Raw genomic sequence first — 25402 nt, 5'->3', positions numbered from 1 at the left:
GCCATTTCTTGCTATTTTAGGGGGTAGCTTTTGCTCAAAACAGAAACTCTCCTCTCCTCTCCCCCCCCCCCCCCCCCCAATTCAGTGACCAAGAATGGTAGTGCAGTATTCCTGGATCAATGGGAACTTCACCAATGCCATTGTGGAAGGAATAAAGCTATGAGATCAGTAAATATACAGATATACTGGCCATGAGGGATCCTCTGATCTCTTGTCTTCATCATTATCAGTGTGGAATGAAATAAATGTTAGAGTTGCTAATGAAGTGTTCCATTTTTCACTGGGTTCATAGGGGCCTGTGGTGTTGCAAAATCTTTTCATGAACATTTATTTGTTTGTTATTTTATTTATATCCTCATCAGCATATAAAATAAATGACGTTTGTGAAATTCTGAAAAGTGATTGAAGAACACATTTATTTTCTAGCATTTTTCACACAGCAACCTGTTAAATGATGATATTATGTGATGATGCCCCATATATTAAAATGTGGCTATTCAAGAGGGAGTACACCAAATTCAGAAGCACTCTGCTTTTGTGAACACAAGGAAGTCTGTTCTTATGAGTGCCTGCTTTTCTTTAGTAGGATCAAGCCTGAACTCTCTCTGGAAGCCAAGATGATAAAATTGAGGCTGTCGTACTTTGGCCACATCACGATTAAGCATGACTCATTAGAAAAGACAGTAATACTAGGAAAGGTAGAAAGCATTAGGAGAGGAAGAAGACCGCATGCCAGATGGCTAAACTCAATTAGGGAGGTCACAGGCCTGCATCTACAAGACCCAAGCAGAGCAATGGAGGATAGGGGGGCATGGAGATACTGCTTCCACTGTGTTGCCATGAGTTGAGCTTGACTCAAGAGCACCTAACAAGAACAAATGCCTGCAGTTCTGTGGGAAAGGTAGAGTAGGAGAGGATTTCTACCCTTGAGAAAGACCCCCTTCCTTGCAGAAAAGTAGTGGTAGTTATATATCTGGCTACCGGTCAAAATTATTATTTATTCAGGAGTTTGGCTTTTAGCATTTCTTTAATATGTTTTAAAATAATTATTGGCCTTGTGGGTTTTTTGTTTGTTTTCTTGTTTTGTTTGTGTGGGTTTTTTGTTTTCCATATCCCGACTGTACAGTCAGCCCCCTGTATCCATGGCTTCTGCACCCACAGATTCTGCCTTCTATGACTTGAAAAGATCCCCTCTCCAAAATAATTTTTAAAAAAATATATCCAAAAAGTAAACTTTGATTTTTCCATTTTATATAATGGACACCATTTTATTATGTGATTGTATATAATGGGAATTGAGCATCCACAGATTTAGGTATCCATGGAGGGTCCTAGAACCAAGCCCCAGTGGATACCAAGGGCCCACTGCATTGTACATTTGTTTGGGGGGTTCAGTAGGCAGAAAAGCAGTTTATAAATAATGTAAATCAATAAAACTGTCCCTCTCCACCCCCCCACCCCACCCACCCCCGCCAACAATTCCTTTAGGGTTACCATGTTACAGTACTTTCTGCACCTCCCTCTTTTGTGAAAGATTTAGCCTTCTCTGTCAGAGAGCTCTAGTACACAACAAACTGCAATTCCCAGGTTTCCATAGGATGGAGCCCTAAAATTTATGTTTTCGGGTGCCACAGTTAGGTTATCCCCGTAAGACTGGCATCCTCTTGCCTGAGAAAAATCATTTGCTCCTGAAGTATATTTGCAAGACTAGGAGCATCAGAAGGCTTCTTTAAACACCATAATTCAACTAAATGGAAACAGAGATTAATCATGGTTGACAGGATTAAATAGACTCATTAGAACTCCTCATGTCACTAGAAAAACAGCAGTGGTAAATGCTAAAGAAACGGAAATGAGAGCTGCAGAGCAAAGTTTCTTATTATATGAGGAAGAGAAATGAGTGTATGAAAGCAATTAGATTATCAGTAGCAAATTTTGCTTGTTTATCTTTAGTAATGATCTAAGTAATTTGATACTAATACTGAATTCCTCTGTTTTGGTTTTCACTTAACATATAGCAATAGGTGTATTAGAACTTTGTTGAAACACTATTCTAGTCTTGTCGATGTTGAATTTAAAAAAATGTCAGCGAACGGGTAATTATGAAACTGTCTTCAAAAATCACTTTTACATTTCATAAATTATGAAGATTTATAAAATAGGAACACCAACCTTTTTCATTTCAGAATACTGTCAAGTTTGGGTTGCTGCTGCTATCACTGTTAGAGAAGGCAACAAGTCTAGAAATCAGTCTGATTTGAGCAATTAATTTTTATCCACTTTCTTGTAAAAAAGGTTCATAGTCGAAATACCGTAAAATGCAATGTTAGATTAGCAAACTATTGCTAAATCAACATTCCTAAATTATTGGGAACAGGGACGTAGCCGGCGGGGGGTCTGTGGGGTCCGGACCTTCCCTTCCGTTAGGTACAATGAATGGTGTGTGCCGCTGCGCCACCACGCCCAAGCCCCATTATAATGGTGGCACTTAGTCTTGATTCCCTCCCTTCTCAAAATCTTAGCTACGTCCCTATTGGGAAGCGGATTTTTGTCACAAAAATCTCATGTTGTATTGCAAAATATATTAAAATGCTCATGAAAGCTAGGTAGTGAAGAAAGCATATAGGAAGGGAATCAACTAATTTGAAATGAGGTGCTGCGAAAGAGTTCTGCAGATATCGTAGACTGCTCAAAAGATAAATAAATGGGTCCTAGAGCAAATCAAGCCTGAATTCTCCCTAGAAGCCAAGGTGACTAACCTGATACTGTCATAATTTGGCCATATCATGACAAGACATGACTCCTTAGAAAAGAGAATAATGCTTGGGAAGTAGAAATCAGCAGGAAAAGAAGAATATTGCAGTCTAGATGAACAGAATGTGAAAGAAGCCATGGCCATGAGTCTGCAAGACCTGAGCAGGGCTGTTGATGACCTTTAGGTCTCTTTCCTATCCATAGTGTCACCATAAGTCATAGTCAACTTGATAATAGTTAACAGACTTGACAACAGTTAACAACAAAGGCAAATGCAAATTGTATGTATATGTTATGTTCCTATGAAAAAACATAATGTTCTGATTTAAAGTACTTGCACCTCTAAACGTAATTATAAATTACCCTTTATGACTGACTCGCTTTCTGATTCACTTTATGGCACTGAGAGGGGAGAGTCAGTCAGAGATACAGAACTGGTGAATAAGGAGCTGGAGGCCACCCCTGTTACAGCCAGATTGGGGTCGTGGCAACCGCACACCTCGGCCCTGATCTGGCCTTTGCAGGGTGCTTTCTGTGGCTCCTTTTTGCGCCCTGCAAAGGGCGCGATAGGCACATTACCATGGCTTGATGATGCTCCTTCGGCACTGTGTCATATGTATGCAGTGCTGGAGAAGTGCCGTGCTGCCACACGCCATGCGGTGTGGCGCGAGATGTCACACTGCCCTGGGGGCGAAGCCAGGGCGTGTGTCGTGTAGACACTACACCCTGACTGTCCCCAAGCTGCCCCAAACTGCCGATCTGCACAACCCCTAACTCAGAAGTTCAGTAAATGGGTTGTATTGGGTATTTGTGTGGCTTATTTTGTTTTAGAATCGTAAACTACTCTTTCTGGCCAGATTTATAATTAGCATTTTTGTGTGTCTTATTACATTCTGAACCCATTCTCATTAACTGTGCTGTAATATTGTACCCCATTAGTACATCTGAAGAAGTGGATTAATATCCACAAAAGCCCGTGCTGAAATAAACCAATTTCAGTAAAACTACCAGATTCCCTCCTCCCATCACTCCTTTTTATGTTGTGCCAGACTAACACAGGTGGGTTACAGACCGCCCGTTTGGGGCAGCCTGCACCCGCCCCTTTCCCCGGTGTATCGGGGCCTCAGCTACCAGACCGGCAGCCTCCGAGGCCCCGATCCGCCGCTTTGCAGGCTGCGGGGAAGTGGCAAAAGGCCGCTTCCCCGCAGCCTGGAAAGGGGTGTCCTTGGGGCTTCAAGCCCCAAGGACACCCCGCGGCGGCGGGGAGGAGGAGGAGAAAGGGGCCACTTGGCCCCTTTCTCCCTTGCGTCGCTGGGCGCAGCCGTCTGAAGGCTGCGCCCAGCAACGCAAAGCAGGAAGGAGCTCCGAAACGGAGCTCCTTCCAGGGTCGCGCAAAGGGCGCACTATGCGCCGCAGCACGGCCTCAATACGTCACAACCGCGCTGCCTCATTTGGAGGTGGCGCGGCCGTGACGTATTGATGGCGGCGGCCGTGTGGAACGGCCGTCACCATTTTGTGCATGTGGAGCGCGTACTAGGGTTAGGAGTGTGTGGAAGCACCACCCCTTCCTAACCCTAGTACGCGCTCTGCGCGTACTTTAATGGCAGTCTGTAACCCGCCACAGCTATCTATTTCAAACCTCATTGAAAAGGTTTGCATGATTCCCTTCCTTCCTTCCTTCCTTCCTTCCTTCCTTCCTTCCTTCCTCTCTTTATTCTTTGAAATCCTCATTCTTAGCTACTCTGTGCTGATGTCCTGATGCTTTTGTTTGGATGGATCACATCTTTTTGGTAGTGAGTCAGTCTGATATAATTTTTTTTTTAAATGAAAAGTTGTTTTGGAAATGCAATTGCCTATTGAAAAACTTGTAGATAAACAAACAATGGTATTAAAATGTGCACTGCAATCAGATTCCCCTGTCTAAAAATAAATAGATTACAGTTGGCTTAGTCCTCACCTTTAGGAGGGGAGGGGCATTATTGAAATAGTGGATTTCTTTGATGCTCCTTTAGATCTGAATCCTATAGTTTAATCCCTACTAGAACTATTAAATAAATTGTTGAATACCTGTAGGTAAATTTCATTCATTCAGTGGGTTTTCTCTAGCTGGGACTAGCAGTAAAATACAGGATATGGGCTGTAACCTTTTGTTGTTGTTGTTGTTGTTTTGATTGTGATACCACTGTGCTATGACATATAATAATTGCTGTATAGTTTTAAGTGCGGACCAACTTTGCCCGGGATATGAACCTTCTTCTAAAAACAAAGGGTAGTGTATCCCTTTATTCATCCCCACCAATGCACACAATTAATAATAATAAAGCTAGAACGGAGTTCAGAGTAGGATATACCACACTCTGATGAGGCGATGTAGAGGGAGAGATTGAAAAGAAGGCCAGAGTAAGAGTGGGAGTGACTATTTTTCCACAGCAGGATGCACATAGTTCTTTCTGTTGCGTTGTGAGATGGATAGATCTTTAGAGAACATTGGAATCTGGAGGTGCCTCCAATAGACTCCCTGTCTTCTCTGTGCTTATCTGCCAGTGATCAGTGTTCCGGAAAAGGAGCAATTAATCCAGGTCAGACTTGTGAATGGGCATTTGTCATCTTGCTGCTGTAACTAGCTAAATTTGCTTTTTCAATGGCTAGTTTCTCCAGATCAAGGTTATGTGTCTCTTGCATTTCCTGGGATTGTTTCCCCCCTCCTATACTTCATCACCCCCTCCCCAATCTTGACCAGGACTGAAGGGCAGCACAAGCCAGTTTAGTTGCTGGTTTTCACTTTTTACGGTACTTTTTTCTGGAGTTGGAAGGCAGTTACTGTTTGGACTACAGTTCCTAGCACCTCCGCTCAGCATAGCTAGTGGCTATAGTAATTTATAGTTTTGGAATAGTATTTGTGAGTGAGTGTTGATGCATCAGTTGAAGTGATGGACATAGAGAGAGCAGATCTCAGTTCAAATTCTGACACAACTGTGAAGCTTACTGGGTCATCTTGGTCTAGACACAGCTTCTCATCTTAACCTACACACATTTGTTGTGTGGATAAAAGCAGAGAGGAGAACTGTGTATTCTGTTTTGATCTCCTTGGAGGAAATGTGTGATATAAATGGAGTAAAGAAATACTACGTGCTAGGTCTTTCCTGATTGCCTCTTGTTTATATAATCTCAGAAGATATAGAATATATCAGCTCTGAAAGTAGAAGCAATGGGCTAAATCCAATAGTAATACTATCTACAGTAGATCCATTGAAGTAAATGAAATTAGTTACTCACAACCTTGATTCCCATTTATTTCAGTAAGTCTGCTCTGGATGCTAATGTTGGATTTAACCAGCTGCTCCTTATCTGCTCTGAGGTAGCCTTTTTAATCTTTGAAGTAGTTTATCATTATCTTTTCCCTTTTGTAGATTTTGGTCAACATAGTGCCAAAAATACTGCAGAAATAATCCAATTTGAGACCGCTTTAACTGCCCTGGCTCAATGCTAGGGAATTCTAAGAATAGTAGTTTTGTGAGACATCTAACCTTCCCTTGCCAGAGAGCTCTGGTGCTACAAGAAACTACAGTTCCCAGACTTCCCCAGCACTGAGCCAGGGCAATTAAAGTGCTCACAAACTGGGTTATCTCTGCAATGTCTTTTGGCCCATTGTTATATGATGATGATGATGATGATGATGATGATGATGATGATGATGATGATAATAAATTTTATTTATATACCGCTTTTCTGCAGATCAAAGTGGTGTACAAACAATTAAAAACCCATAAAAACATTGCATAAAATAGATAAAATCCCATAATAAAACCGTGCAATCACAAACATTTTAAACACAATCGTTCACATTCAGGGCTAAGCGTAGGGAATCGATGGCAACAGAGTAGGCAGTTTCATTCTTCAGGGGGGAAGGCTTGACAAAAAAGAAAAGTTTTAAGCCTCTTTTTGAATGTTTCTAGGGGGGTTGTCAGACGGAGCTCCTCGGGTAGATCATTCCACATCCGCGGGGCCACTACTGAAAAGGCCATCTGGGATGTGGCAACATATTTGGAAGGTGGAATTACCAATAAGTTCTTCCCAGATGTTCTGAGTGTGTGGGGCGGATCATATGGGGAGATGCGGTCCCTCAAGTAACTCGGGCCTAAGCCATATAGGGCTTTATAGGTAGTAACCAACACCTTGTATTGCGCTCGGAAGCAAATGGGCAGACTCTTGCAGTTGTGATAAATTCATAATACATAATTATTAATAATCAAAGTTGCTAGAATTTATAAAGTATCATTAAGAAAGAAAATAACTCACTATGGTTTGGATTAAAGACAAAACAGTTCAAATAACTTGGAATGCAGATATAACAAGTTAAATTACTAAAAGAGGAGGGTAAAATTGATATCAATTTTTTAAAGAAACATTTTAGTACAGTATTCTAATATAATCTGCTGCAAGAGCAAAACAGTTATTTTTAAGAAGAATCATGGAAGGCAGTGGCAGACCTCCTCTGAAAACTCTTGCCAAGAAAATCGCATAATAGTTTTGCCTTAGGGTCACCATAAATTGGAAACAACTTGAAGGCACACAACAACAACAGTTATTAACTCTGATTCTTGGAATTACGTTTCTTTTTTTATGCTGAATTTGGTCCAATTGTTATATTTTCTTCCTGTTTTCTGCTGACCCAACACCACTGTGACCATGACGTTGTAAGTATGTGGGCTAATTCAGGAAATCACTGCACAGGGCAATATGAAGACCTCATTTCCTGGCCTGAGATGATAATACAATAGGATTGAAACAGACGGAGTCTCATTTATAATTGGAGTTGGAGAAAGACGTGCTTTGAGTAGAGTGGAATGGCAGGGAACGTGGACTATGTGCCAAACAACCTAAAAGTCAACAGGAATTTGCTACTTGCTTCTGCAGTGAAAAGGAAAACTTATGGGCATTTTTGGTGGCAGTATTATTGGAATTGGCCATGGGACCCCAAAGCTGAAAAGGAATTGTGTGATACAGGGAAACTAGGCCTCACGGGAATTGTATTGTTCTCTCTGACATTGGAGTCCTTGAATAATATTGGTCCTTGGAGGATGAGAAACCCCTGAACATATACCTCAGAATGTAGCTTCCTGTTATTTTGATCCTTGGAGACAGTGAGAAAGCGACAGACAAATCCCAGTAATCAGCATCATTACTATGACTGTAGAGACAATGTTGACAATTCCAAAGTGACACTAGCTTTTGTTATTGTGCCCACACTGCTTGTTTTTGCACCACAGGGAGTGTGCCTTTGCCTGTATCTCCACCCTCTCCATCATCCTGCCTCATGCTCCAAACACACACACACAGAGGTACATATTAAAGTAATTTCTGATGCAGCAATAAAGCATCACTAAATGGAGATCGCTATTTCTTTTCCAGACAGAATGTGCCAACTTCATCCGAGTGCTATATCCTTTCAACCGGACACATCTCTTGGCCTGTGGGACTGGAGCTTTCCATCCCATCTGTGCTCTCATCTATGTGGGACCCAGGGGTGAGGTAAGAAATGGTAATGAAACTGCTGTGTTCTTCCAGATGGTGTAAGTTTTTATAGACTCGCTTTTAATTCATAGCGAAAGGCAACGGAATCAGCTCTGAGATGAAGGTTCAGGCCCTTTCTTGTAACAACCAGAGCTTGGAAAGGTTACCATTTTGAACTACAACTCACAGAATCCACAGCCACTGTGGTCATTAATCATAAAGGCCAGCAGAATCTGGGAGTTCTATTCTAAATAGTAAAATTTTCAAACTCTGTAGGCTGCCAAGCAACATTAATAGTAAATACCTCCCACAATACTTATTATTGGGTTCCAGATGGTAACTTCCTTTTTTTTTTTTGTTTAAATAAATAAATAAATAAATAAATATGGGCTACAGAGTCATAATAAATCTTGAGCTCATCTTTTGCAGATGATCTTATTGTTCATCCATTGATTGTAGCTATATGACGTATGCAATCCTAATTGCCTCTTGGGCTTGCCTTGTACACTTCTCCCATGTGCTGCTGCAGACTGTTGTGAAGTTGAAAACTTTTGTTTGTTTTTAAATGGTAGATAAGCATGTCATCTGCATCCTCCTTCAGACCCCATATAGGGAGAAAAGTGGGATACAAAATGATGATGATGATGATGATGATGATGATGATGATGATGATGATGATGATGATATCCTAAACTGTGGTTAAATAGCTGGAAACAAACCATTTCCATAAACAGTTATTGAGACTGGCTTGTGTCTAGTATCCAAAACTAAAATTAACCATAGTTTATCTGGTAATACTCTAACCTGTGGCTTACAAAAAATGGGAACAAGCATTTATTAATTACTCCTTGCAACTGTGGAGGCGATTGAAGGGAAAACAGAAGAGTCTGTGGAAGTAGAAATGCAATGAATTCCTATATATATTCTTGAGGGAAGCGGTGGGTAATTTTAGCAGTTTTCTTCCTGGCAAAACAAAATCTGCCATTTTTGAAGTCTGTTTGCCATTTGGGAGTTAATCTGAAGAAAATTTGCATGTGGTGTTTTTGTGCAAAAAACAACATTTTTTGCTATTTCCTCTGTAGGAAATGCAGAAATTGGGGATTTACTGTGTGCAAAATTTAAACATGGTATTTTTAAGCAGAAAACAGTATTTTCTGTAAAGGAAAAAAAAAAGCTTTTTCTGTGGAAAAGTACTATGTGCAGATTTTGCACAGAACAAGTCCTTGTCAGAATAACCCCTTATCAGAATAATTTCTTGTCAGTACATAATTTTCCTCAGGGTTTTCTGGAAATATGTTTTCCAACAGTTTTTAAATATCCTCTCTGTTATTGTTCAGAAGACCGGCCTCATTTTCCAGCAATACAGGTGAAACACTCAGTTGTAGTCCATTCCTCCCAATGGTCTGACAGGTGGGGCAAAGACAGCATTTGCACTGCAGAAAGAATCATGTTTGACACTGCTTTAACTGCCATGGCTCCATACTGTGGAATTCTGGAAACTGTAGTTTGTGGTGGCATCAGAACTCCCTGACAGAGAAGACTAAATATCTCAGAACTACAAATTCCAGCAATTCATTGAGTCTTGGCAGCTAAAGTGTTGTCAAACTGCATTATTTCTGCAGTTTGGATGTAGCCAAAGTTTGCAGGAGCAGCCAGCAATGAGTGCAGCCATGACTAATCAGTCTTGTTCCTGCCTTTCCTCTTTTAGGCTGTGTTTTTGTTCTCTGTCCAAACAGCTATTCTATTCTTTTCTTTTACCTTAAAAAGAAACTCCTTTCTAACTCTCCTTTTTCATTTACCTTTCATTTTCTAGCTTACTTTCTCTTTCTTTCCACTGAGGGACAGATCCGCTCTAGCATTAGGCAGCATCTTTGATGGCTGCTTTCATCCATGGTGAGAGGCTTACACCCTCCCACCACACACACTGGTCTTGGTAATGCCATGGTCAGCACTCAGGTGAGATCCAAGCCAAGGATGGATTTGGTACAGTTGAAGGAGGGAGAGGTAACAAGGTAAACTGTTGCATATAAAAACATTAAAAGAGTTCTGCTGGATCAAGGGCCCTTTCACATTACAGCATTATAGTGCTGCAATTCCACTTTAACTCCCATGGCTGCATCCTATGGAATCCTCAGGTCTGGACTTTAAGGAGGGGTACTTAAAATTCTCAGCCAGCTCTAATGCTTCACTAAACTACAATTCCCCAGAATTTCATAAGATGCAGCCATGAGAGTTAAAGTGGAGTCATAGTGCTATAATTATCTAGTATGAAAGGGCTGCAGACCAAAGCCTTGTGCAGTCCGGCATCCTGTTTCCCACAGTGGCCAAAAAAATTCCTGTGGGAAACAGGATATTGAAACAGATAGGTTTAAAGTTTGATCCAGCAGCACCTTTTTTTATTTTTATTTTTTTTACTATTCTTGTATGTAATAGTCTATCTCATCCAAGAAATACACCGTCTTAGGATGAATGGAAATATTTTCCACAAAAGGTGGGGCTAGGAACTGTTTAATTTTGCTTTCCCTCAACATCAATCACATCTTTCCTTGTCATACATTTATAGTGCCATATGAAATGCAGAGACCAATTTAAGTGCTCAGTTCTCTTAAACAGAAAAAGGCCCATATTGCTCAGTAAACTAATTTCTGAGATCCACTGCACATGGTCCCCTTCCTGCTGGAACTTAAATATAGCAGCCATTGTGGAATTCATCCAACCTTACAAGTATCCAGGAAGGAAATGGATTTGGGTCTATTAAGCTGTCAGGCTAATTGGTGAATTTCCCCCCTATATATCTGTGTGGGTATGTACACCTAGCCCTATCACTTTTTCCTTGTTTTTTCCCCATTTTCAAGAAAAGAAACCATCTTTTCAGCACACATTCTGAGCAAATTCTCTCAGTATGAGGTGTTGTTGAAGGAAGAAAATAAAATAGAGCCAGCATAGTAGTTTGGATGTTGGACTACGACTCTGGAAACTAGGGTTCAATTCCCAACTCCCATTGGGTGACCTTAGGCAAGTCTCAGCCTCAGGGGAAGACAATGGCAAACTTCCTCTAAACAAATCTTGCCAAACCACTCCAAGATACCCTTAGGACTGCCATAAGTCGGAAACAACTTGAAGGCACACAACAGCAAATATTAAGAAAGAAGGGAAGAGGCAGGTGAAATTGAGACCTAAATGACTGTGTAGATTAGTACTAAATCCTTATCTCTTTTAATCAATGGGTGGGGTGGACACATTAAGAACAGTTATGTTTCTCTTTTTAATACATAGCTTGGCTGTCTTATGTGTAAGCTGACTGGGTTGGTGACAGAGAAGGCTAAAAGATAACAGTTTTGACCTGCAGATTATCTGTTGATGGGGTGGATGTGGGAGGGAAAGAGTTACTATCCAAAACAGCCAAACTTCCTTCAAGCCAGGAATACTGCTTATCTGACACAGATCTCATTTACTAGCTGATCCCTTTCTGGACTAATCTCTGCGATCTCCTTATAGTCTTGCTGGGAGATTGTGTATGTGTGTGTTGTGTGTATACAGGTATGGAGGTATTAAAAGTTTTGTGGCTGTGCATGCCACTCTTTTGAGTAGAATCCTTTCAAGGAAGCTTTATCCAACCCCCAGGGCCTCCCCCCCCCCCAAACTTCAATATGATAAAACATTAATAAACACTAGTGTGAAATCAAGCACATTTAAAACCTTTATCCCAAAAATGCTAATCAAAACAGAATCCAGTAGAAATAACAACCATCAGCTAAAACTAAGTATTAGAAGTCTTTCCCTCTTACTGAAAAAAGCCATGATAAACCAATAGATAGCTATAAAAAACTTGTGGGTGGTATTTCTTATTTCTCCTCATTTGCTTTCCATTGGAGTCATTGCTCATAAATCAAGCTGGCTTTACCAGAAAGGTCTTCCAGTTTCACCCTGTAACCTCTCTCATTCTGGCCAATTCAGAAAATTTTATTGAAAGAGAGAGCGAGAGAGAGAAAAGATCCTTTCAGCACAACTGTTTATCATGAGCAAAAGGGATGTTCAGACTCTCCTCTGACCTCTCGCACCACAATCATTTCTTCCACTGGTCCTCACCCCTAGCTCAGCCAACCTTCATACTGATTTCAAGTGAGGTATTGAGATGCATGGCAAAATACAATCAGGCCCCTGTGTTGCTATTGCAGATTTTTAGCATTTAACAAGGCCTCGCCTTGCCCTTAGCTCAATATGCAAGTTGCATGGGGGATAGTACATGGTCTGGGTGTAGGCGGAAAGTTGTGGGCTTGATGGAGACCCATAATTAGGCAGCTTAAAGAGGTTGCTTTGTCTGGCCAAGAGGATAACTGCCTGGCAAGCAAGCAGATGTTCAGGGACTGCACAAGTTGTATCAGCCTTCCAAAGCAGGAGGGGAAGAATACAGATTCCCAGCACCCTTGGGCCTGCTGTCTCATGTCTGCCTCTTTTTGAAGGAGGCTTGTTTTCTACAAATATTGCCACTGAGAAAATGAATCGGAGGGGGAGGTTTTTCTCCCTCTTTTTAAAACATACAACCAGGGTCAAGCCATATGGTGACAGATTTGGGTGTCATTCAAGAGGAAGGTACTTCCTCACACAATGTGGAATGCGCTACCACAAAATGTAGCAATAACCACCAACTGAGACTCCTGTAAAGGAGGTTTAGACAAAGTTCAAGGCTTTCCATGGCAATTAGTCATTGCACCTCCAGAGTCAAAGGTAGCATGCTCCTGCATTAGGGTCATCATAGAATCATTGAATTGCAGAGAGACCACAAGGGCCATCCAGTCCAACCCCCTGCCATGCAGGAACTCTCAATCAAAGCATCCAAAGATGGCCATCCAGCCGCTGCTTAAAGACATCCAAGGAGTGAGACTCCACCACACTCCGAGGGAGTGTGTTCCACTATCGAACAGCCCTTACTGTCAGGAAGTTCCTCCTAATGTTGAGGTGGAATCCCTTTTCCTGCAGCTTGGATCCATTGTCCCTGGTCCTGTTCTCTGGAGCAGCACAAAACAAGCTTGTTCCCTCCTCAATATGACATCCCTTCAAATATTTAAACAGGGCTATCATATCAGCTCTTAACCTTCTCTTCTCCAGGCTAAACATCCCTAGGGTTGCCATAACCATCCTGCCGGCGGGACATTCCCGGTTTTTCACCACTAGGGGGCGTCCCTGCATGGTTTCCTCCTTGACTCAGGTTTGTCCTGGGTTTTGCCAATCTGGTGACTTTCACACCAAAATGGGTCCTTTTCAGAGCCTTTGGTGTGATTTTGGTGGTTGGTTTTAATGGTAATTTTGAGAGTTGAAATAAGTTCCAATTATTTTTATTCAATTAGGGCTACGTTTTATTGCCATATTAACATTACAGGGACTTTTCGGGGATTTTGACTGAATATTTGGTGAGATATGGGGGGGATGTGGTGAGTTTTGGCCAAACGTTTGGGGAATTATCTTCGAGGCTTGTTGGAGGTTGCCAGACTCAAGAAGAGGAGCTCCTCCTCTGTTTGGTCCCAGCAAGGCAGCAGGGGGGAGAGGGCCATTTCCTTTGGCACCGAGGCGAGGATGATGATGAGGAAGAGGAGGAGGAGGAGGTGCGTGGCCATTTTCAATATTTATTTTGCCCCTGTGTATTTTTTCTGACTTTGACTGCCAGGGCTCAATGCTCTGGAATTCTGGTGTCTGTGAGGCATTTAGCCTTCTCTGTCAGAGAGCTCTGGTGCCACAATAAACTACAATTCCCAGGATTCCATAGCACTGAGCCCTGGCAGTCAAAGCAGTGTGTTTTGAACACAGATATCCTTCTTTTGTGAGTTAATGAATGAATCCAGTCCCTAGCCTTTATATCTCTCACACACTGCAGGAGTAATAACCCACTTTGAAACTGCTTTAACCCAATGCTAGGGAATCCTGGGAATGTTAGTGTTTGGGAGACATTGAGACTTTTCTGTCAGAGATGGCTCTGAGACCACAATAGACTACAATTCCCAGGATTCCCCAGCACTGAGCAGTCTCAAACTGGACCATTTCCTCAGTGTGGATGCACCTGGTGAGGAATCCTGGGGACTGCAGTTCAACTACGTTTGGAGGGTTATGGGACCCTCCCAGAGATAGCTCTGGGGCCACAGTGTACTACAATTCCCAGCATTCCCAGCACTAACCCAGGACAGTTAAATTACTCTCGAACTGGATTATTTCCTCAGTGTGGATGCAACTTTGGTGACGAACTCTGGGCATTTCAGTTCAGCTATGTTTTATTTCTGCAGTGTATTTTGGACCAGAGACAAGGTGACCAGGCATCCTCCTCCTTTTCCAGGACACGTCCTCTTCTGTCAAATTTCAAAATGTCCTCCATTTGGATCATGCCTAAGAAACATGCATTTATATTAACATTTTTAAAAAATCATCAATTTTTTCCGCATGTCCTCCATTTATTAAAACTGTGTCCTACATTTGAAAATGTCATCCTACATTTGTCCCACATTTGTCCCAGTTTGGAGGTCCTGACTTATGGCAACCCTAAACATCCCCAGCTCCCTAAGTCATTCCTCATAGGGCATGGTTTCCAGACCCTTCACCATTTTAGGCGCCCTCCTTTGGACACGCTCCAGTTTCTCAATGTCCTTTTTGAATTGTGGTGCCCAGAACTGGACATAATATTCCAGGTGGGGCCTAGCCAAAGCAGAATAGAGTGGCACTGTTACTTCTCTTGATCTAGAGACTATACTTTCATTGATGCAGCCTAAAATTGCATTGGCCTTTTTAGCTGCTGCATCACACTGTTGACTCATGTTCAACTTGTGGTCTACTTGGACTCCCAGATCCCTTTCACGTGTTGTCTTATTCAGCCAGGTCTCCCCCATCCTATATCTGTGCATTTCATTTTTCTGCCCTAAGTGCAGTACCTTACATTTCTCCCTGTTGAATTTCATTTTGTCAGCTTTGGCCCAGCTTTCTAGTCTATTCAGGTCATAAATTTGAATTTTGATCCTGTCCTCTGGAGTATTAGCTATTCCTCCTAATTTGGTGTCATCTGCAAATTTGATAAGTATGCCCCCAATTCTGTCATCCAAGTCATTAATAAAGATGTTGAATAGCACTGGGCCCAGGACAGAGCCCTGTGGGACCCCACTGGTCACTTCTCTCCAGGGTGAAAAGGAGCCATTGTTGAGCACCCTTTGCGTTCGCTCGGTCAACCAGTTACAAATCCATGTAACAGTCGCCTTGTCTAGCCCACATTTTACAAGGTTGTTTGCAAGAATATCATGGGGAACTTTGTCAAAGGCCTTACTGAAATCAAGATATACTATATCCACAGCGTTCCCTTCATCTAACAAGCTAGTAATTTTATCAAAAAAAGAGATCAGGTTTGTCTGGCATGACTTCTTTCTCTGAAACCCATGTTGACTTTTTGTGATTATGGCATTGCCTTCTAAATGTTCACAGACTCACTGTTTAATGATCTGCTCTAGAATCTTCCCTGGTATTGATGTCAACCTAACTGGGCGATAATTGTTGGGATCCTATTTTTCCCCTTTCTGAAGATGGGGACAACGTTTGATTGATAACTGGAGGCAACTCCGGTATTTTTAATGTTGTGTAGAAGATGGAATTTCAGCAAGCATTGCCATTCAACCAGGTTAACAAGCAACACCTTGCTGAAAATCCATCTTTTATACAATTGTTAACAGTACAGGAGGTATCTTCAGTTTGCACTTTGGCAACCCTATCCTGAGTACTAGCTTTTGGGAAACGAGCAAAAAAGTGCCGTTGCCCTCATGTTCTGTTTGTTGGTTTCCCAAGCAAATTTGGTTGACAGCTGTGGAAACATTGAACTAAATGGGCCTTTGGTTTAATCCAATATGGCTCTTAAATTCTCATGATGTTTCACAAATCTGGTGCTATGGGATGTATGTGGCTACAATCTGACAAAGTACATGTTTGTTTGCACTAAAAGACCCTCCTCTCAACAGCAAGTCAGGATCTAGGGCAAGAGTAAGAATTTTCAAGAGTCTTGACTCTTCCTACTGATGTTCTCACTTGAGGTTACAGCATTAGATTGTAAGATGATTTCCTGACCCTCTGGAGAAATGGGCAAGCACTGTTGACCTGGTCTGACCCGAGATCTTCTAAAAGCTTGGCTGACTGGAAAGGTTTATCTTGTACTGGCAGAGTTTAATCTGTTACACTTCTAAGTCCCATCTGTTTTCTTCATGAGTTTCCTTAAATTATGACTGATTAATATTAGCAGAAGATAGTTGGAAAGATAAGCATTGTTAGTAAATTTTTTTGCAACCAAAACTGAAATAAGGTCTTTGTGGTCTCTGTGCCTCACACAGGTGGGTTTTGCACCTGCGCAGAGACTCCATTCGGAAGCTGAAAAGCTGAGCCGATTGGCGGAAGCCCCGCCCACTGCCATGCACTGAGCATGCCCAGTCCGCCAATCTAGCTCCTCCTTCAGTTCTCTCGTCTGCCACAAGAGAAACATCTCCTTTGGTTTGCTTCTGAGCTGAGTAGATTTCTATTGTACAGTAGATTTTGTCTTTCTCTCCCTTTCTTTTTCCTCACTTGAGCATTGCCCTTTTTTCCTTTTTTGTACTTGGAAGCGACCCTTTCCTGGCCTGGATGGGACCACCACTTCCAGGCCTCTTATGGCTGCCCTTTGATAACAAGATTGCCTTTAATGATGGCCATTCCAAATGTCTTTTTTGTTTAGGGGAAACCCATGTTACTGATAGGTATCCCCATTGTAGAGTTTTCACCTCCGTGACTCTTAGAAACAGGACTTCTAAACTTAATTCTTTTTTATGAGAATGTTCTCTTTCTGTTGCCCAAAAGTCTGCTTTGCCTATAGAGCCTTTGGGTAGGATTCTCATTCACAAACTTCCCCGGATTCCCAAGCTCTCCAAATTTTCATCAGCGTTGACAACCACTGCCTCAACGTTGACATCAACATCAACGTCATTTTCAAAGCCTTCCCTCTTGATCTCGGTGTCGACAACCTTGGCATTAACAACTTCGATGTTGCAGCCATCTTCTTCTGACCAATTATTGGCACCCCAACATCCTCAGAAAGCCAGAAAGAGGCCTAATGTTTCTCCTGGTGGTTTGGACAAGCCCAGGAAGAAACACAAATTGAAGGTGGCAGCTGCCCCTTCAACCACTTCGACCTCAACAGCGATATCGACCTCGACATCACTGCCTGCCTAGGCATCGACGTTGGTAGCTTTAGCAGCAGCTAAGCTTCAATCTACCATGGCTTTTCTGATGCCTGCCTCGACAACAGTGGTTGATTTACCAGCTCCCATCCCAGTCACGTTGGGGCGCTGCATTCAACATTGATGGCTGTTGCTCTACATACGCCATCATCTGTCGCCACTCTTGTGCCATCTATGGTTTCTCCTCTACCTCCGGTCCCAACGACAGTTTTGACACAAATCCTGGCTACTATACTGAGGGCATACAGTCTTTTCTTTTCGCCTCCGCTTCCACCTCCTCGACAGCTGTCACCCAGCAGAGCTCATAGGTCTCCATCTCCACGAGACCGTGATGGATGCCACTATGATTCTCTTCACTCTTTGGCATTGTACATCACTCGCTATTGAGCCAAAGATTATTGGCACAAGAGACCCTCGTCTTACAGATCTTATTCTCCATCATACCGAGATTGCTACCATCACTGAGACCTCCGCTATGATTCTCCTTCCCAATATCGGCGTTGTTCTTGATCTCATTCCGCAACACAATGTCGCTCTTGATTTCACTCTCCCATTGACGATGGAGGCTATCGAGTTCCCTCTCTGCCACCTAGAACCACTGCCACAGTCTCCCGCCCTCAAGCTTCGCCTATTCACTTGATGGTGGAGGCTCCTGTCTCAACGTCGACCTTGACGTTGATGCCGACACTGATACCATCAGTGATCCTGATAGTGCCTTCTATGCCAATGGTTCCATTGAAGATGCCTCACGTGGTCCCATCAGTAGTCCTTTCTGTGCCCACTGGCTTCTTTCATTCCTTACCTACCTGAAGAACAAAAATCAGCTACTATGGGCTTTTATGCAGAAGCCCTTTCTCTAGTCAATCAGCAGCTCCACTCTGCAAGGCACTCTGTCGACTGTTCGGGTAAGATCATTTCTGGGGCTGTTGCCCTTCGTAGATTTGCCTGGCTCAGATCTACTGACCTAACAGATGAGGTCAAAAACAAGATTGAGGATCTTCCCTTTGAGGGTGCGGACCTGTTTGCAGCCAACACCGATGACTCCCTGAGCACTTTGGCTAAGGCATGTCTCACTGGAAAACGCCTTGGATTGACCTCCAACAAACAACAGTACAAGAGGTGACAGTGGTGTGATAAATCAGCCCCTTCTACCTATTCCCAGCCACATTCAGGAAACTCCTCTCAATATAAAGGATCTTTTCAGCAATCTATAAACAACACAATCAACAACAAGGTCATCAACAACAGCATCAACAACAACAACAACAGTCCTCAGAAAAGTCATCTTCTTCAAAATCTCATTTTTGACATCTCCACCAGGACGACACCTTCACTCAATCTTTCACCTCTGGTTTCTCAACACCACCCAAGACTCTGCCACTTCTACAACAAATGGCGTCAAATCACCACTGACACGTGGGTCTTTACTATCATCCATCTGGGTTACACCATAGAATTCGCAAGTATTCCGCCACTTGGCGTCTTGCTCTACTCCATCTTCCCCTACTCTACAAGAAGAGATCTTCTCCCTTCTCGACAACGGTGCTATTCAATGCGTTCCACTCAACTCCAGACTAAACGGCTACTTCTCTCAATACTTCACTGTACCAAAAAGAGGTGGTGGTCTTTGCCCCATTCTGGACCTGAGAGGGGTCAACTCATACATCAAACCTCCCAGATTCAAGATGGTGACTCTTCAATCGATCCTCCTCTTCCTCCATCAAGGAGATTGGTTTGCGTCTGTGGATCTGAAAGATGCTTACTTCCACATCAGCATCAGGCCACAGCACTACAAATTTCTTCAGTTTGCCATCGATGGAGATCTCTTTCAATATATTGTTCTTCCCTTCGGTCTCTCTACCACCCCATGCGTGTTCACCAAGTGTATGGTGGCAGTCATCTCTCATCTGCAAATACAGGGCATAAAGATCTTTCCTTATATTGACGATTGGCTGCTAGTGTCGTTCTCTCGGACCCAACTGTTCAAAGACATTCATGTCACCCTTTCTCTCATCACCGACTTGGGCCTTATGATCAATCTCTCCAAGTCTATTCTTCAACCTGTCAGAGTGATAGAATATCTAGGCACGTCTCTGGACTCTGTTATGGCACATGCCTACCTGCCCACCAGAAGGGCAGACTCCCTATGGGATCATCTTCATTCAGTCCTCTCCAACTGTCGTCTCACAGCAAGGGACATTCAATGACGTCTGGGATACATGGCCTCCCCACAGCCGTGGTGTATCTTTCTTGCCTGAGGTTCAGGCCTCTACAAAAATGGTTTCTCTCCATATTCGATCACCTCAGAGACAACCAGTCCAAGAGGCTCACAGTCCCTCACCACATTAGGGACTCCCTACACGGGTGGCTTGTCCCCAACAACATCCTCAAGGGGATGCCCTTCCAAACCCCAGAACCATCCAGGATGGTCACCATAGACGCGCCCACAACAGGCTGGGGTGCTCACTACAAAAACTTCTGCATTCAGGGTCGTTGGTCCCCTTCGGAGAAGGAGATGCACATCAACGCTCTAGAACTTTTGGCCATGATCAAAGCTTTTCGAGCCTTTGAACGTCACCTTCTCCACAGAGTTGTCCAGGTGGTAACAGACAATACCACGACAGTCTGTTACATCAACAAACAGGGCGGCACACACTCCCCTGTCCTACTTCATCTGGCACAACAACTTTGGGCATGGCGCCATCATAGCTCCATTCATCCAGTGGCGATTCATTTAGCGGGCAAGAACAATGTTCTAGCAGACTCTCTCAGCAGAAACAAGGTCCTCCAACACGAATGGACACTATCCGCTCAGGCCTTTCGTCTTCTCAACTCTCAATGGGGGACTCCTTCTGTGGACCTCTTCGCCACCCAGAGAATGCCCAATGCTAACAGTTCGGCACCAGAGCGGGCAGAGGACACGACTCTCTGAGAGATGTGTTTCTCCGCAATTGGAGCCAAGGCTTTCTTTATGCCTTTTCCCCACTACAATTAATGGCAAAGGTTGTGTCCAAAATGACCAAAGACAGAGCTGATGCAATTCTTCTGTCCCCCTCCTGGCCAGGACAACCATGGTTCAACCCTCTGCTTCACCTGTCCAGAGGTCAATACTTCAAACTTCAAAGGTGGCCAGACCTTCTGTCTCACTCTCATGGGGCAGTCCTTTATCCAGACCTCCTCAGCCTACACTTGACAGCTTGGAGGGTCAGACCTTAAATTCTCCTGAACTGCTGAAGGTCTTATCAGCTTCCAGGAAGGACTCCACTAAACAGTCTTACTCCTACAAATGGAAGTTTTTTTGTGATTTTGCTGCAGCAAGAGCTGATCTCTTGTGAGTCTGTCTACTGCCTTACACTTCCTACTCCATCTTCGCAATCAAGGTTTGGTGTTCTCTTCTCTCAAGGTTTATCTGTTGGCTATTGTAGCCAACCAGATACCTGGCTCGCCATCAGCTCCCCTCTTCGCCTCTCCAACTCTGAAAAGGTTCTTCAAGGACCTCCATCATCTCTATCCCCTGATGCTTCCATTGGCCCCAGCGTGGTCTCTTTCATTGGTACTCACACAGCTAACAAGGCCTCCCTTTGAGCCTTTGGGCTCGACATCTCTGAGACTACTGACTCTCAAGGTGACTTTCCTTGTGGCCATTACTTCAGCCAGACGTGCTTCTGAACTGACGGCACTGCGCTGTGACGAGCCTTTCCTCATTTTCCATAAAGGCAAAGTGGTCCTCAAACTGGACATCTCATTGCTCCCTAAGGTGGTTTGCCCTTTCCACCTTTCTCAAGACATTGTGCTACCCAATTTCTACCCAGATCCTTCATCACCTCTGGAATAGACTATGCACATTCTTGATGTTTGCCGTGCTTTGGCGTTCTATATTCAACATTCTGCTGAGTTCAGGTTGACCAACAAGTTGTTTGATTGTTATGGTGGACCTAGAAAAGGCCACCCTGTTTCTTCACAAAGATTTTCAAAATGGATTGCCTAGACCATTGTACTGGTTTATGAGCTGGTGAAATGCCCTCTTCCAGTTGGTGTGCGCCCATACTCAACCAGGGCTGTTTCCTCCTCTGCTGCCTTCTTCAGAGGTGTCCCTCTACCTGATGACTGCAAGGCAGCCACGTGGTCCCAGCCTTCCACTTTTGTTCGGCACTACTGGCTTGATTCCAGATCTCGTCGAGATGCCAGTTTTGGTCGTGATGTCCTTTCCCCTATTTTGCAGTAACCTTCCCACCTCCTTAGGTAGCTTTTTAGTCACTAAATTGTGTGAGGCACAGTAACCACGAAGAAGAAGAACAGGTTGCTTACTGTGGTTCTTCGAGTAGTCATCTGTGCCCTCACACAAATCCCGCCCTACCTCCCCTTGGTCAGGAGTGTGCCATGTTTTTGCGGCAGACTTGAACTGAAGGAGGAGCTAGATTGGCGGGACTGGGCATGCTCAGTGCATGGGAGTGGGTGGGGCTTCCACCCATCTGCTCAGCTTTTCAGCTTCCAAATGGAGTCTCTGCGCAGGCGCAAAACCCAAATGTGGGAGGGCACAGATGACCACTCGAAGAACCAGTTACAGGTAAGCAACCTATTCATACTCCTTATTTGAAGAACATACCAGATCCAAAATGATTACAAAAATATACACATTTGAGAAGGCTACAGATTTAACAGTATCTTCACATTGTTTTTTACTTAATAGTGACAATATCAACAGCATGTTTTACTTATTCCAAGGAAAAAAAGCTATTATTATTTCATTCTGGCAAATTGATAACAGCATATGCTTGCAATATGTGAGCCTTCTTGCATATGCTTGCATATGTGAGCATCTTTCCAGGATGTCTTTCTTGTGTGAGCACAGCCACATCATATCTTAATTTATGACAATCCAACCCATGCTTCATTAGTGCTTTTCTACCACCTCATAATTTTTTTCTCCTTCCCTTTCCAGCATGTGTTCCGCTTGGACCCAACAACAGTAGAAAGTGGCCGGGGCAGATGTCCTCATGAACCCAACAAGGCATTTGCAAGCACTTTCATTGGTAGGTTTTAAATAGTATGGACCATCTATCTCTCCTTTACAAATGATGGCAAGGAGGCTGTGATAGTACCAGATTATCTGGATGCAGTAAAGGACTGGATGAGGGTGAATAGACTAAGAAGCATATCACTTGGCATTTTAAATCGGCTTCAGCCTCCCAGGCTGCACAAGAAAGTTTACAGTGTAAAGCATGGACAGAACAAGGTAGATGATGATGGAGCTATTCTTGTCTTTTTCTCCAACGCTGGGCTTCAGAGACATTCAGGGAAGGAAAACTGATGGCTTTGCAATGCTATACCTGGGCAGTAACAGAAAGCAGATGCCTCTGCCTATATTACTCTGAGTAGGTAGTGACAGGGGAAGCAAGCCAAGGGAGCCTGCTTTGTGTGGATGGTAATGGTATTGGTCAGGCTACTGCCATTCCTACCAGTCCAGATATAAAACATTCTCCTTTCTCATACAGTTGCAGAAAATAAATGTGCCTGTTTTTTATTTTAGATGTGCAGTTCCACAGTTCCCATGTTTTCCAAGAAATTGTGTAATAAACTTGGAAAAATTAATTGAAAGAAATACAAAGAGAGAAAGAGAGAGAGAGAGAGAGAGAGAGAGAGAGAGAGAGAGTAAGTGGGGAAGGGAGGGAACTGTGACTTAAGTGATTTCCATTCCATTGGTGTTGCTGCTATTAACTCACTATATAGGCTGCATCCACACTGCAGAAATAATCCAATTTAACACCACTTTTAACTGCTATGGCTAGTGCTATGAAATTGTAGTTTTGTTTAGCATCTTCTGTCAGAGAGCTGTGGTGCCACAACAAACTACAATTCCCAGAATTCCATAGCATTGAGCCATGGCAGTTAAAGTGGTGTCAAACTGGATTATTTCTGCAGTATGGATGCAGCCTGGTTGACTTTGCAAAGCCATTATTTTCAAAGCTTTAGCGTATACTTTCTCAGCCTCAGCACCTCCATATACTGTGCTGACTTTCATGTTAAAAGATAATCCTGATATAGGGCAGATATCACTGAATATAGAAATAGGTTTTGCAATACTAAGTGTTAATATTATTATTAGTGTCATAAATTCAAGTGTGTTATGTATGATTTTGATCTTTCTGTGGGATTTCTTTCCTAGGTGGAGACTTGTATACTGGACTAACAGCAGATTTCTTGGGCAGGGACTCTGTGATCTTCCGAACCATGGGACACCGCTCCTCTTTGCGCACTGAGATGGACCAGCGGTTGCTTAATGGTAGGAGAAAATTAGGTAACTTCATCTAATCAAAGAGGAGGCTGTGCACTTGTCATTATACAATATTTAGGGCAGAGGGGAAATTGCTTTGAGTAAAAAGGGATAGCTATACCTTTGCACATTTTGGGCTCAAGATCATAGCAAACATCTAAAGACAGCTGGTGGAAGCTGGATGCAAACAGAAAGGCAACAGAAAAAGGGAATGGATGAAGCATATACATCCCACACAATGGTGAATGAGACCGGAAGCATTAGTAGCTGGAACTGAGATAGTATGAGAGGTAGATTAGAGGTTAAGATTATAAGAAATTTCTGCTTGGAAAATGAAGGTGAGGTGCATGGATGTGTTTGTAGAAGTAAGCTTTTTTGTATTATTGCCCTTTACAACCAGCTGCTCCAAAAGTAAGTTTGCAATGTTTTCAACTTTTAGCACATATCTGAGGAATGTCTGGGCACCCGATGAGGTAGACTCCCAGGCTGAATCTCCACAGGCTAAATAGCATATCCTTACCTTGATCCCAGTCCTTTTGGGACACATGGCATTTCTCTCCATTGTGAAAACATGCCTGAGGGCTTTAAGGCAGTTTTAGACAGTAGCGGTGGCATTTATTCTTCTGTTTTGGGAAAGAACTGGATTTTTAAAATGTGTGGTTTGACACTTGAATTGGGATTATGATGCAATTGGGGCTGGGGGAATGGTGGGAACAGATTGGGGTGGTCACCTAAGTCAGGTAGTCACCTAGGTCACCTGATCATTCCTGACCCAGAAGGGTAGCTATCTTGTTTATATTGGCCTCCAGAAAAGGCAGTGTTGCCTTTTTGTTTTTTGTATTTGGTGTTTGTATGCACATATTTGCAGGTTGACATTTTAGTTTTCCCTTTTCTATGGTCTTTACTTTATAGGAGATGAGCAATCAGAATGAAGGGAAAACAAAGGCTATTTGATTAAGCAATGTGCAAAAAGGCATATGAGTTGTGGAAATACTCCTTCTCCATCTGCAGTTGCTGCAGTTGTGCAACCATGCATAAACCAATGCTGCAATCACACACACACACAGTAGAAACATCCCCCTTGCAGTTATGTGGCCATGTAAACAGGATCTTGTGTGGCTTTCCAAACTGATTTCACTTTGGATTAAAAGAGGTGTGTGTGGTAGTAAAGTGGCCAAACCAGGACATGGCTGATGGTGAAGGAGGGCAGCAGTTGTAATGCAGCAACCACCACAGGGCCCAGATTTCCCATCTCTGTTTTGCTGTCTATGGAAACTATTAACAGCTTCTGATAATTTCTTGCTAATATGCCATTTGGTCTTTTGCACAGCTCCCAAATTTGTTGCTGCTTATCTGATCCCAGACAATGATGATCGAGATAATGATAAGGTCTACTTCTTCTTTACTGAAAAGGCAGTAGAGTCAGAGAGCAAAGGACGTGCCATATTCAGCCGTGTGGGAAGGATTTGTGTGGTGAGTTTGCAGGGCTATTTTTGTGATGAGACATTATAATGGGCACTGAACAATGGGGACTCAACTAAATTTCCTAGAAATTTTTCCAGAGCATTTAGCACGTAAGTACAGGCATCGTTGAAAGCCATATAGTTACCACATTAAAAAGCAGAGGAAACAT

General features: G+C 43.1%; 1 protein-coding gene across 1 annotated transcript in view; it reads left to right on the top strand.

The window, feature by feature from the left end:
* SEMA3G (semaphorin 3G) overlaps nt 1-25402 on the top strand; it is a 109750-nt gene that overhangs the window by 43534 nt on the left and 40814 nt on the right. Inside the window, exons 4-7 of the mRNA XM_089524676.1 lie at nt 8167-8286; nt 22438-22528; nt 23662-23778; nt 25100-25242. Of these exons, the coding sequence (XP_089380802.1) occupies nt 8167-8286; nt 22438-22528; nt 23662-23778; nt 25100-25242 (471 nt within the window). The remainder of the gene's footprint in view (nt 1-8166; nt 8287-22437; nt 22529-23661; nt 23779-25099; nt 25243-25402) is intronic.

This window comes from Sceloporus occidentalis, unplaced genomic scaffold (assembly GCF_023333645.1).
Source record: "Sceloporus occidentalis isolate IW3139 unplaced genomic scaffold, rSceOcc1.0.p SCAF_1, whole genome shotgun sequence".
Taxonomy (NCBI): domain Eukaryota; kingdom Metazoa; phylum Chordata; class Lepidosauria; order Squamata; family Phrynosomatidae; genus Sceloporus; species Sceloporus occidentalis.
The sequence above is the reverse complement of the archived record's forward strand: the minus strand, read 5'-3'. Positions and strand labels throughout refer to the sequence as shown.